The sequence below is a fragment of the Ovis aries genome, chromosome 2 (assembly GCF_016772045.2).
Source record: "Ovis aries strain OAR_USU_Benz2616 breed Rambouillet chromosome 2, ARS-UI_Ramb_v3.0, whole genome shotgun sequence".
Classification (NCBI taxonomy): domain Eukaryota; kingdom Metazoa; phylum Chordata; class Mammalia; order Artiodactyla; family Bovidae; genus Ovis; species Ovis aries.
Genome location: NC_056055.1, coordinates 155118639 through 155131973, shown reverse-complemented (window position 1 = coordinate 155131973; position 13335 = coordinate 155118639). Strand labels below are relative to the sequence as shown.

The 13335-nt window shown below is 36.3% G+C and overlaps 1 protein-coding gene across 7 annotated transcripts in view; it reads left to right on the top strand.

Annotated features, from left to right (window-relative positions):
• The window catches only part of GALNT13 (polypeptide N-acetylgalactosaminyltransferase 13), a 652766-nt gene that overhangs the window by 618379 nt on the left and 21052 nt on the right, over positions 1–13335 (top strand). The window contains exon 12 of one of the 7 annotated variants that reach the window (XM_060411150.1): positions 5211–9156. The exons of the other annotated variants lie outside the window; for them this stretch is intronic. Coding sequence (XP_060267133.1) covers positions 5211–5216 — 6 coding nt within the window. The 3' untranslated portion in view covers positions 5217–9156. Of the gene's footprint in view, positions 1–5210; positions 9157–13335 lie in introns of those variants that run through there. 7 annotated transcript variants of the gene reach the window in all.

Below are 13335 nucleotides of genomic sequence, written 5' to 3'. Positions count from 1 at the left end.
TAAGGGTGGTGTCATCTGCATATCTGAGGTGATTGATATTTCACCCAGCAATCTTGATTCCAGCTTGTGTTTCTTCCAGCTCAGCGTTTCTCATGATGTACTCTGCATATAAGTTAAATAAGCAGGGTGACAATACACAGCCTTGACGTACTCCTTTTTCTATTTGGAACCAGTATATTGTTCCATATCCAGTTCTAACTGTTGCTTCCTGACCTGCATATAGGTTTCTCAAGAGGCAGGTCAGGTGGTCTGGTATTCCCATCTCTTATAGAATTTTCCACAGTTTATTGTGATCCACAGTCAAAGGCTTTGACATAGTCAATAAAGCAGAAATAGATGTTTTTCTGGAACTCTCTTGCTTTTTCCATGATCCAGTGGATGTTGGCAATTTGATCTCTGGTTCCTCTGCCTTTTCTAAAACCAGCTTGAACATCTGGAAGTTCATGGTTCATGTACTGCTGAAGTCTGGTTTGGAGAATTTTGAGCATTACTTTACTAGCATGTGAGATGAGTGCAATTGTGCAGTAGTTTGAGCATTCTTTGGCATTGCCTTTCTTTGGGATTGGAATGAAAACTGACCGTTACCAGACCTGTGGCCACTGCTGAGTTTTCCAAATTTGCTGGCATATTGAGTGCGGCACTTTCACAGCATCATTCTTCAGGATTTGAAATAGCTCCACTGGAATTCCATCACCTCCACTAGCTTTGTTCGTAGTGACGCTTTCTAAGGCCCACTTGACTTCACATTCCAGGATGTCTGGCTCTAGGTGAGTAATCACACCATCATGATTATCTGGATCATGAAGATCTGTTTTGTACAGTTCTTCTGTGTATTCTTGCCACCTCTTCTTAATACCTTCTGCATCTGTTAGGTCCATACCATTTCTGTCCTTTATCGAGCCCATCTTTGCATGAACTGTTCCCTTGGTATCTCTAATTTTCTTGAAGAGACCTCTAGTCTTTCCCATTCTGTTGTTTTCCTCTGTTTCTTTGCATTGATCACTGAGGAAGGCTTTCTTATCTCTTCTTGCTATTCTTTGGAACTCTGCATTCAAATGGGAATATCATTCCTTTTCTCCTTTGCTTTTTGCTTCTCTTGTTTTCACAGCTATTTGTAAGGCCTCCCCAGACAGCCATTTTGCTTTTTTGCATTTCTTTTACATGAGGATGATCTTGATCCCTGTCTCCTGTACAATGTCATGAACCTCCGTCCATAGTTCATCAGGCACTCTCTCTATCAGATCTAGTCCCTTAAATCTTTCTCACTTCCACTGTATAATCATAAGGGATTTGATTTAGGTCATACCAGAATGTCGTTTTCCCTGCTTTCTTCAACTTCAGTCTGAATTTGGCAATAATAAGTTCATGATCTGAGCCACAGTCATCTCCCAGTCTGTTTTTGCTAACTGTATAGAGCTTCTCCATCTTTGGCTGCAAAGAATATAATCAGTCTGATTTAGGTGTTGACCATCTGGTGATGTCCATGTGTAGAGTCTTCTCTTGTGTTTTGGAAGAGGGTTTTTGCTATGACCAGTGCATTCTCTTGGCAAGATTCTATTAGCCTTTGCCCTGCTTCATTCCATGTTCCAAGGCCAAATTTGCCTGTTACTCCAGGTGTTTCTTGACTTCCTACTTTTGCATTCCAGTCTCTTATAATGAAAAGGACATCTTTTTTGGCTGTTAGTTTTAAAAGGTCTTGTAGGTCTTCATAGAACCATTCAACTTCAGCTTTTTCAGTGTTACTGGTTAGGGCATAGGCTTGGATTACTGTGATATTGAATGGTTTGCCTTGGAAACAAACAAAGATCATTCTGTCATTTTTGAGATTGCACCAAGTACTGCATTTCTTACTCTTTTGTTGACTATGATGGCTGCTCCATTTCTTCTAATGCATTCTTGCCCACAGTAGTAGATATAACAGTCATCTGTGTTAAATTCACCCATTCCAGTCCATTTTAGTTCGCTGATTTGTAGAATGTCGACGTTTACTCTTGCCATCTCCTGTTTGACCACTTTCAATTTGTCTTGATCTGTTGATCTAATATTCCAGGTTCCTATGCAATATTGCTCTTTACAGCATTGGACCTTGCTTCTATCACCAGTCACATCCACAGCTGGGTATTGTTTTTGCTTTGGCTCCATCCCTTCATTTTTTCTGGAGTTGTTTCTCCACCGATCTCCAGTAGCATATTGGGCCCCTACCGACCTAGGGAATAAATGTAGGTCCTCACAAACAGAAGTTCAGGAACTCTCAAGCTCAGTGTTCTTAAGCAATCCATTCCTTCAGAGAAGAGATTTAAGATAAGAAATCTTCCTCAAAGTTATAGACATATATTACTCTATATTGCTGTTTCAAGAAATCAAGTGGTAGGTACAAAGAATGGCTCTAAATTACATTTTTAGAATATTTTAATTATCAAAATTTGGGTTTGGATATTCCATTTTAACCTGAGTTTGTATCTGTTCTATTTTAGTGCAATTGTAGTAATAAATAAAATTGTCAATAGCTCTATATTAATAAAGTTTTTCAAATATAAAAAATGCATACATATTGAATTATATTCTTTTCCATTAATAGTTAATAAATTCTGCATAAGTCTTAAAACTTTTTTTTCAAATCTTAATTCAAGAACTGAGCAATCAAAAAGTAACATTTTCTTAACCCAAAAAATTATATTTATTTTTGTATTAATATTAAAGAGACATCTATTAAGCTTGGAGTTGATTAAAACTCAGAGGAACTTAAACTTATCATCTTATTTTACCTAGTTCTGCCTATCCAGAGTGTTTCCTAGCATAGAAATAAATGTCAAATCTGTTGTGCTCAATCCTTTTCTTTCCCAGTAGGAGTTACTCAAAGCTTGTGAGATTGTTTTCTTAATATTCTCAAAAAAATGAGTACTAATATTATCTATTTCGGAGATAAAGCTTTTTCTTCTAAGTATTGTATAGTCTAATTTTATGTATTTCTACTTAATGATAGTTAATAACATCTATCACATATGACACTTTTTTAAAAGCTATCGTGGCAATGCAAGTCAATGTAGAAAGCACTTTTACTATCTTACTATAACGTGCTTAAAATTAATACCTGAAATCTTTCATTCCTTTAAATAAGCAACAACTTTGGCTCCAAGCCTTCTAGCTATAAGTACAACACTGGTTATATGAGGGTTGAGTCAATAATATAGAAACAAATCAGCATCCAAAAGGTTCAATTATTTCTGGTGTTGAGACGATAAAACCGTCTACCCTGATTCTGGAGAGACAGTGGACTAAACTTGGAGGAGACAACGGTCTTTAGGAAGGCATATAAGGAAATGACAATGGGTGTCAAAGTATGTCTGAGCACACAGAAGGACAAAGAAATAATCTATTAATCAGTTAAAGTGGATCAATATCAGCTCATGCTTTAAGGTGCTTAAAATTAAATTTCTATAAAATTTAAATATTAAAGTGCCTTAAGATCTTTGGGAGAATTCACATAAATTTGTATCTATTTTATTAATGACATTTACAGAATATTTTGAAAAGTGTCCTTTAAAAAGTGAACTATCACACATTTTCATAAAGTACAAAATTTAATACTACTATAGTCTTAAAAAATGCACACATACCAAAAAAATACACACATACACATGCATATATACTTCTCTTACTGCATGCCACCAATAGAGCTTTTCTTACTGACAAGGGTATACTGTTAGTTGAAACACCTACTGAAAGAACAGTATTTTGCTACCAGCAGTATCAGTCTGCTCCCTCAGTGCACTATGCATTTCTTCTGAAGCTCCTGTTACTTAGAGATGGACTACAGATTTTCTGCTAACTTTCTGCTAGGCCTGTCTCCATTAAACAATTTAGTTCCAGCAGAACCGTTCTCCTCTGTACTTTTCTCCAATCTTCTGAACCTCATCCCTTTCTCTATTTTGTCTTCAAATGTTTTTTATCCTGTCTTATGCCTAATTCTTGACCTAACACCCTTGTCTTAATCATTAACCTGAGCTTCCTTGTTCAAGTCATTTTCCTGCCAAAATTTTAGTTTATTTATTAAAAAATGTAATAGATTAAATGCACGAATCTACTTTATATGAAGAATATTAAGGTTCTTTGAATAATCACCTCTTCTCCCTCAAAGAGTGTACATGCCTAAACCTTACTGAAAAGTAATTATTTTAAATTACCATTTGAAGCAATCTGTAATAGATAAAATACTTTTATCTTGGCTTACTCTAGTACAAAAGGCCACTTTATTAGTTTCTAAGTAAGGTAAATAATAATTTAATTAACAGTGTTGGCAAGTTTCATATTCACCAGAAGAACCTATACTCAAGATTATTTGGTTTCTTATACCTAAGATATTCTTTATCTTACTGATTTGCCAATTATATCCTAGTTAATAAAATCTTACAGTATTGGAACAAAGTAATAGGTAAGGGTATTCCCAGGGTTTTTTTTTTTTTTTCTTTCAAATATGAAAACTTGTTTTTTGGGGAAAGAAAAGATAACACAAGTAAGCTTAGATAACATAAAACTGGATGAGAAGTTTATGTTCAAATATCTAACTAATCAATGCAAGGAAGAGAAAATTCAGGAAAGGGGAAAAAATTTGATAAATGTGCAAGTCAAATAAAATATCCAGTAATATATTATCAAGTATAATAGCACCAAGATTTTTAAGGCATTCTTTGCTTAATGCTCACCAATATTTAAAGGCATTTTTTGTTTAATACTCATGAATTATTTAAAGAAGCCATCATATATAATATTTTATTGCATACAACTCAAACAGGCTAATCAAATGCAAGCTTATGAACTTAAAGGGCTGAAAAGAAAATATTTTAATATTTCATTTGTTCATGACTAACTATATATCCCATATATATTTTGCCTTGCTGTTAGAAATGTAGATATAACAATAGTGACAAGATAGCAACAAAATATCTTCCACATTTTAATGGCACTAATTATTGGCCTCAATAATATAATGGTCCCAATATGTATACTTTGTTTCAAATAAAAAGCAGTTACATCTGAGATATCATGGAATTGTCATCACTTTTCTGTATAAATTATGAAGAACAAATATTTCTAATTTTTATTAGGTATTTCTCCTAGTTAACAATCTAATCTCATCTTTAGAAACTATTGGTTTTACATCTATGGAAGTATACCTTTGCATGAGATAATTTTTTTCTTTATTTTTCTAGGATTAACTGCATCCTACACTAAATTGAAGTATATATCATCAGTACAAGTTGGTTTAGTTATTAGTATTATTTAAGCTCTTCATGAGGACTCCCCGGTGGTGCTAGCGGTAAAGAACCTGCCTGCCAATGCAGGAGATTTGAGACTTGGGTTCGATCCTTGGGTTGAGAATATCCCCAGGAGGAGAACATGGCAACCCACTCCAATATTCTTGCCTGGAGAATTCCATGGACAGAGGAGACTGGCAGGCTACAGTCCATAGGGTCGCACAGTGTCAGACATGACTGAAGCAATTTAGCATGCATGCATGCAGGATGGAACTTGAGCAATAAATTAACTTTCATTGTTAAAAGCATCTGAAATTTGTGCTTTTTCATAGTAGTAAAATCTGAGGAATGCAAGTCTAATGAAAGAGAGAAAAATAAACTGTTAAAAGAGGTAACAATTACACCAATTAAAATACTATGTAGTTATACTGTATTTGGTTTCTTTGTTTAATCTGATTTACAAGAAAATGTTCAAGAATCAATGGAAAATAATGTGACTACATCAAGGCTTCATAACAATAGCTGTTCAATATATAACTAGGTAATAATTGTTCTCTGTTTGGCAGTGCCACCTGTACTTTCAAAGCAGAAGCTGGACTTTAAACTATTGTAGAAAAAAATGTGATATCTGTATTTTTTAATTATATTTTTATGTAGGTGGACTGTTGTCTCTTATCTCTCTCTATATATTAATATATGTGTGTATATATATGTATGTAAAATCCTGTTTAAATCTACTTCCACTTTTCAGTGAGATTAAACATAAATAAGTAAATAGGCACAGAATCTCAACCCTCAATACCAACGGGAATACAAAAAAATAATTCTTGAAACAAAGAAGATTTGTACTGTTATACAGAAGGCATTCAGAGAAAAAAAAGATCTGATAAGGACAGGGGTGAGTCTAAAAGGCTTCACAAAGCTGTCAGGGAGCACAGAAAATGGAGTGTGTGCAAGGACAGCAAGGATACTGGCCTTAATGGAGTCGAAGGCCTGGACAAGGCAGAGTGGAAAATTAAGCTTTATAAGTAGTAGAGCTAAGCTCATAAGAGAATGTAAATGTCAAGCAAGGAAATTTTGACTGGAGGGGACAAAAAGAGCAATCATCTTTCAGACTGCAAAGGTTGCCAAAGGACAGCTTGCAGCCTATTTCTAATACAACCTCATGAAATACTTGCACATCCACTTTTGTTATTAAAGATGGCATGGTGAATGTGGCCAAAATGAAAAGGGCTTTTTTTCTTGTTATTTAGTACCAAGAATAATTTCACCACAAGCAGGGCCACACTGTAGAACTTTTTGTCAGTTCATTTATTTTATTCTGTTGTAAAAGGACTTGATCCAATACTGAGCGGGAAGCTCCATGTGGTATGCAGAGAAATGATACCTTTTCATTAAAGGAAAAAAGGCTTTGGTAGGTTACCATGGAAACAACCTAGAGTCTATTCCAATTTCTAGTAAAGAATCCCAGTCTTCTAATGAAAACCTACCAGATATATTTCTACTCTCTCTCTCTAGTTGTTAACTTTCTAAATAGATTTTGAGGTGTTTTTAAAAATTACTGTTTAAAAGAAGTAAAATGTGTTTATCTGGCTGAGATATGCAGAAACTGTTTGAGAGACACTTCCCTCTGCCTCCTCCAAAAACACAGCAGCCTGCCAATTCAGAGGTGCATTACCTGGCTGTTGTAACACCAAAGAAGGATCAAAGTGGTATCTGGAGGTCCCAAGGACCAATGTTCAATTCACATCTTACATGCTGATGAGACCAAGTACCATTTCTAAGTGGTGGAGATGATCACATTACAATTTGCCACTACAGAGGTCTTCTGTTCATTCAGTGAGTGAAACAAGGAACCCATAAGCTGGATATGTTTTTTACTATGAGAATTTTAATGCATTACATATAAATCTAATTTAAAGACATGGCCCTGGTTTGAGACTGAGGTTTTTAGAGACATGTTAATATTGATCTCTACGATCTCCTATAAAGAGTTCCAAATAGTTTATGGAGACAATCCCTGCTCCAGAATATGGGATTTATCTCTCCTCCCCAGTTGTGTGTGCATTGTGCTTAATGATTTGCTTTTAAAGAGTAGAATATGGAAGGGGTTGGTACTAACTTTCCAGTGGAGAAACATGCCAAATGCTACCTTGGGTTAGTAATCAAGGTTCTATGCTGTGAGTCATGTTAATACCAAGAACCCTTGATAAGATCTGAGGAGAATGGCATTTCACTTTTGTGATCTTCCCCAAAAAACCTATAACCCCGATCTAATCATGAGGTGAACAATAGACAAACCCAAACTGAGGTGCACTCCACAAAATACCTAACTAGTGCTCCTCATAACTGTCAGTCATCAAATAGGTTAAAGTCTCAGCAGCCGTCAGAGCTGGCTAAGGAGATATGATGACATGTAATGTGGTATCCTGGCCTGGGTGCTGGAAAAGCGAGCATGGGATCATATGGGAACTTTAAGGAAAACCCTGTGGATTGGAGTTTAATTTTTAAAATATCCCAGAAGCAAAATGTTAACTATGTAGAAAGAACATAGGATATATGAGGTCTGATAGACCACAGTTCAAAGACACATTCTCCCACTTGCAAAATGAATGACTTGGAATTTACCTAACCTTTGCAAACCTCATATTCCTTATTTGAAAAAGTGAAATTATAATACTAACCCTGAAAATGTATTAAAGAAACATATAATTTATAATATGTGCCATATCATATTTATGTGTCTTTATGCTTAGTCGCTCAGTCATGTCAGACTCTTTGCTATCCCATGGACTGTAGCCCACCAGGCTCCTCTGTTCATGGAGTTTTCCAGGCAAGAATACTGGAGTAGGTTGCCATTTCCTACTCCACAGGATCTTCCTGACCAGGGATCGAATCTGTGTCTTCTGCACTGAAAGGCAGATTCTTTACCATTGCGCCAGGTAGAAGCCCATATCATACATAATATACTAATATTTAATATGACTGCTATCTTGCCACATACATGGCAGGTTATCCTGAAATGTCTGCTTTCTCTCCTTCTATCTGCTTCTAGGCTGACATTCAAAAGGCCAGTATCTGTCCCCCTGCCTGATAGTTTTCTCTGCCAGAGGCTGCTCTGCCCACCTTGTCACACCTGGGGAATTAATCAACTCTTCTCCCTGGAAGTATACCTCAGGCAAAAACAGAGGGCAGGTGGTATAATTATCTCAGCTTCTTCACTCTTCCAGAGAACTGAATCTGAGGCTTGTTTTATCTGGTTGCCAGAATTTCCCAGAATTAAGTTCCAGCTACCTATAGTGTAAATAATTTGTAGTGTACCCTTTATTGGCTGCTGTGCCTTCCCTGCATTCCAACCGATATTTCTTGGGAACATCTATGTAGTAAATTACTTGCACTTGAATCCTTGTTCAACATCAGCTTCTGGAGGAAGCCAAACTACGTCTTAATTTAGCCAAACTGATCTTAGTTGGTAGCAATGATGAACTGTCATAAGTAGGATTTCTTTAAGCTTAAAACCACCTAGAAAAATTCAGTATTATTTGATTCAGTGCAAATGATCTGGTAATAATATGGAGGTGAATGTTTTTTTTAATTATGTCTAATTTAAACTAAAGGTAGTTCTACCTGTGCGGGTAAGCAGCAGTTATAGCAGATACCCAATAAAACTATCTTTGTGCTATCTTAAGGACATTATAATTTGCCTTTTGAGACATTTTAATATACTTAATAATTTTTCTCTAATTCTGTGCCACATACCTGAGTTACAGGAAGTATCTAAATAACACAATGTATGTGAAAAGGCCTTGAAATTATATTAAATATCAGTAAAAATGTATTCATAGATGATATCACAAAATCCCTTATCATTAATTTGGGGCTAATAAAACAAATACTAAAATGAATATATAATCTCTATATACATATGTTTATGTGTATGTGTGTGTGATGTGAATGACATATTATTGCTGCTATGTTTATTTACATTCATAGGCATAAATGAGTAAGAACCTCAAAGACTAGCTATCTTGATGCTCCACCATTCCAACTAGTGATACAGTCATAAAGGCAAAGTGAAGTGAAAGTCGCTCAGTTGTATCCGACTCTTTGCGACCCCACGGACTAAACAGTCCATGGAATTCTCTAGGCCAGAGTACTGGAATAGGTAGCCTTTCTCTTCTCCAGGGGATCTTTCCAATCTAGGGATCGAACCCAAGTCTCCCACATTGCAGGCAGATTCTTTACCACCTGAGCCACAAGGGAAGCCCAAGAATACTGGAGTGGGTAGCCTATCCCTTCTCCAGCGGATCTTCCCAACCCAGGAATCAAACTGGGGTCTCTTGCACTGCGGGTGGATTCTTTTACCATCTGAGCTATCAGGAAAGCCCTCATAAAGGCAAAGTATGTATTAAACTGCCCATAACTGAATAATATCCCATCCAAGAAATCACTTTACTTACTTTGCAATTTATATATGTGAAAGCTAATTCTTCAGGAAAAAAAAAAAAGTTAACGAATAATTCAATGAGGGAGAACACAGGAAAGAATATCATCAAGAGACAGCTAATTTGTTACAGAAAATACAATGAGAACACCAAGAACAGAGTTCAAGTAGGTAGGAAGAGTGGAGGAAACTTAAAGAAATCTTGGCTCTCACTTGTATGTCTGTACATCAAATTCAAAGTTTCATGAAGGGCCTGTATGATTCAGATAAAGCCTGAAACCTTTAACATTCTCAAAAGTATTAGTTGAATAAGTGGATGGATGACTTACTGAATGGATAAATAATACAGACATAGCACAGGAGAAAAGTGTTCCTCATGGTGATAGTGATTTAGTTTTTCCCTTTACCTTGGTGGTCACTCTCTTCATATTCTATTGTTGCATAACAACTTACTACAAATTAAGTGGATTACAACAACACAAAAGTATTACCTCACAGTGCCACAGGACAGAAATTCAGGTGCAGCATGGCTGGGTTCTCTGCTGAGAGTTTCATAAGACTGAACTAAAGGTGTTGGCCGGAGCAGTGATCTTACTGAAGGCTCCAGTTCCTCTTCTAAGATTCCTGATAACTGGAAGATTTCAGTTCCTTGAAGTTAGAGGTCTGAGATCTCATCTTTGTCAGACTGCAAAGACAAAGTCTTATGTTATTATGAAGTAACTTTCCTATCATAATCACGTCTCACTGACATTTAAGAAAAGGTTGTTATACAGGGCATGTATACCATGGGATAAGAATCTATCATAGTCATATAGAAAACAGTATCTGCACTGAAGTATTATCTATTGTATATTTTGGAAGGATTCCTCTTAGGCTTAAATTTGCAATTTATATTCAATATTACAATAATAGAATATGAGTAAATATTTGGATAATATTTGAGAATAGAATCCTGATTGTAGATGTCCTTTAACGCATATACACCCGTGCTGGATTCATGTCAATGAATAGCAAAACCAATATAGTATTGTAAAGTAAAATAAAGTAAAAATAAAAATTAAAAAAAAAAAGCGCCCCCCCCCCGCAAAAAAAAAAAAAAAAAAACCCTTCAAGGCAGAGTAAAGTACTAAACATACATAAAATTTAACACCAGGAAACAATGAAGCAGAAAGCAAACAGAAACATCAGTCACATTTTCTTATTGTATTAGTGCATTCTGCTTATTATATTATCTTAATCTCTTGCTCTGTGTTCCACAGAGTGGACTAGAGAACTCTAAAGACAAACTGCTTTCATTTATTCAGCAAGTAATTACTGGACACATACTCTTCTCTAGATTTCCGCAGGTATTCAAAATATATCTCTAGTATTACTATTCGGAAAGCAAGGTTTAAAAAATAAAGATGAGACAGATGTAATCAAATGTAAATAATATGCCTGGATTTTGCACAGATAATAACTAATACTGAGATATCACCTGGGTTTAGTACTGTATTTAGAGTTTAGATGAATAACTTCACTCAACCTCTGAAAAAGCCCAAGAAATATCCCTTTTTTATCCCTTTTTCCAGATAAGGAAGCTAAGATTTTGTCAAAGTTTCACAGTAATTCTTTGTTGTTGTTGTTCAGCTGCTCAGTTCTGGCCAATTCTTTGCTACTCCATGGTCTGCAGAACACGAAGCTTCCCTGTTGTTCACCATATCCTGGAGTTTGCTCAAAATCATGTCCATTTAGTTGATGATGCCATCCAACTATCTTGTACTCTGTCGTCCCCTTCTCCTCTTGCTTTCAATCTTTCCCAGCATCAGGGTCTTTGCTGTTGAGTCAGTTCTTCACATCAGGTGGCCAAAGTGTTGGAGCTTCAGCTTCAGCATCAGTCCTTCCAATGAATATTCAGGCTTGATTTCTTTAGGGCTGACTGATTTGATCTTGTAGTCCAAGGGACTCTCAAGAGTCTTCTCCAACACCACAGTTCAAAAGCATCAATTCTTTAGTGCTTAGCTTTCTTTATGGTCCAACTCTCACATCCATGACTACTAGAAAGACCATAGCTTTTGTCAGCAAAGCAACAATGTTTCTGCTTTTTAATATGCTGTCTAGGTTTGTCACAGCTTTTCTCCCAAGGAACAAGCATCTTTTAATTTCATGGCTGCAGTCACCATCCACAGTGATTTTGGAGCCCAAGAAAATAAAGTCTGTCACTGTTTCCATTTATTCCTCATCTATTTGCCATAAAGTGATGGAACCAGATGCCATGATCTTAGTTTTTTGAATGTTGCGTTTTGAGCCAGATTTATCACTCTCCTTTTTCACCTTCATCAAGAGACTCTTTGACTTGATATGAAAAGTTCCTCTTCACTTTCTGCCATAAGGGTGGTGTCATCTGCATATCTGAGCTTATTGATATTTCTCCTGGCAATCTTGAATCCAGCTTGTGATTCATCCAGCCCAGCATTTTGCATGATGTACACCGCATGTAAGTTAAATAAGCCGGTTGACGATATACAGCCTTGATGTACTCCTTTCTCAGTTTGGAACCATTCTGTTGTTCCATGTCTGGTTCTAACTGTTGCTTCTTGACGAGCATACAGGTTTCTCAGGAGGCAGCTAAGGTCGTCTGGTATTCCTATCTCTTTAAGAATTTTCCACAGTTTGTTGTGATCCACTCAAAGTCGATAGAGTAGTTAGTGAAACAGATGTAGGTATTTTTCTGTAATTCTCTTGCTTTTTCTATGATCCAATGGATGTTGGCAATTTGATTTCTGGTTCCTCTGCCTTATCTAAATCCATCTTATAAATCTGAAAGTTTTCGGTTCACATACTGTTGATGTGTAGCTTGAAGGATTTTGAGCATTATTTTTCTGGCATGTGATATGAGTACAACTGTGCAGTAGTTTGAACATTCTTTGGCATTACCCTTCTTTGCACTGGAATGAAAACTGATCTTTTCTAGTCCTGTAGCCACTGCTGAGTTTTCCAAATTTGCTGGTACACTGAGTGCAGCACTTTAATAGCTTTTAGGGTTTGAAATAGCTCAACTGGAATTCCCTCACATCCACTAGCTTTGTCAATAGTAATGCTTTCTAAGGTCCACTTGATGTTGCATTCCTGGATGTCTAGCTCTAGGTGAGTGACCACACCACTGTGGTTATCTGGGTCATTACGATATTTTTTGTATAGTTCTTCTGTCTATTCTTGCCACCTCTTCTTAATATCACTTGCTTCTGTTCAGTTCATACCGTCTCTCCTTTATTGTATCCATCTTTGCACAAAATATTCCTTTGGTATGTCTAATTTTCTTGAAGAATATGGAGGAAGGTCAAACTCAGGTCTTTGTCATTTTCTAAAGACCACGGTGTTATGCTGTCCTGCTATATTAAGAAAGTGAAGAATGTACTAAGATTTTAAGGGGGCAGTCTTTTCCCGGAAAAGTGGAATGGATAGTCTAATAATACAATCAGCATATACCAGGTCAGGAATGGAAGAATGAGGTGACTTGCTGAGCACAAATAAGCAACTACCAAATTGTTATATACAGTTATATTGAAGTCAAAGAGGAAAGAGTTAAGCCTTCAGAACTGAGGAGAGACACACCCACCTCTTGTTTTTAACAATAGTCTTTTAGAGCATTAAAAC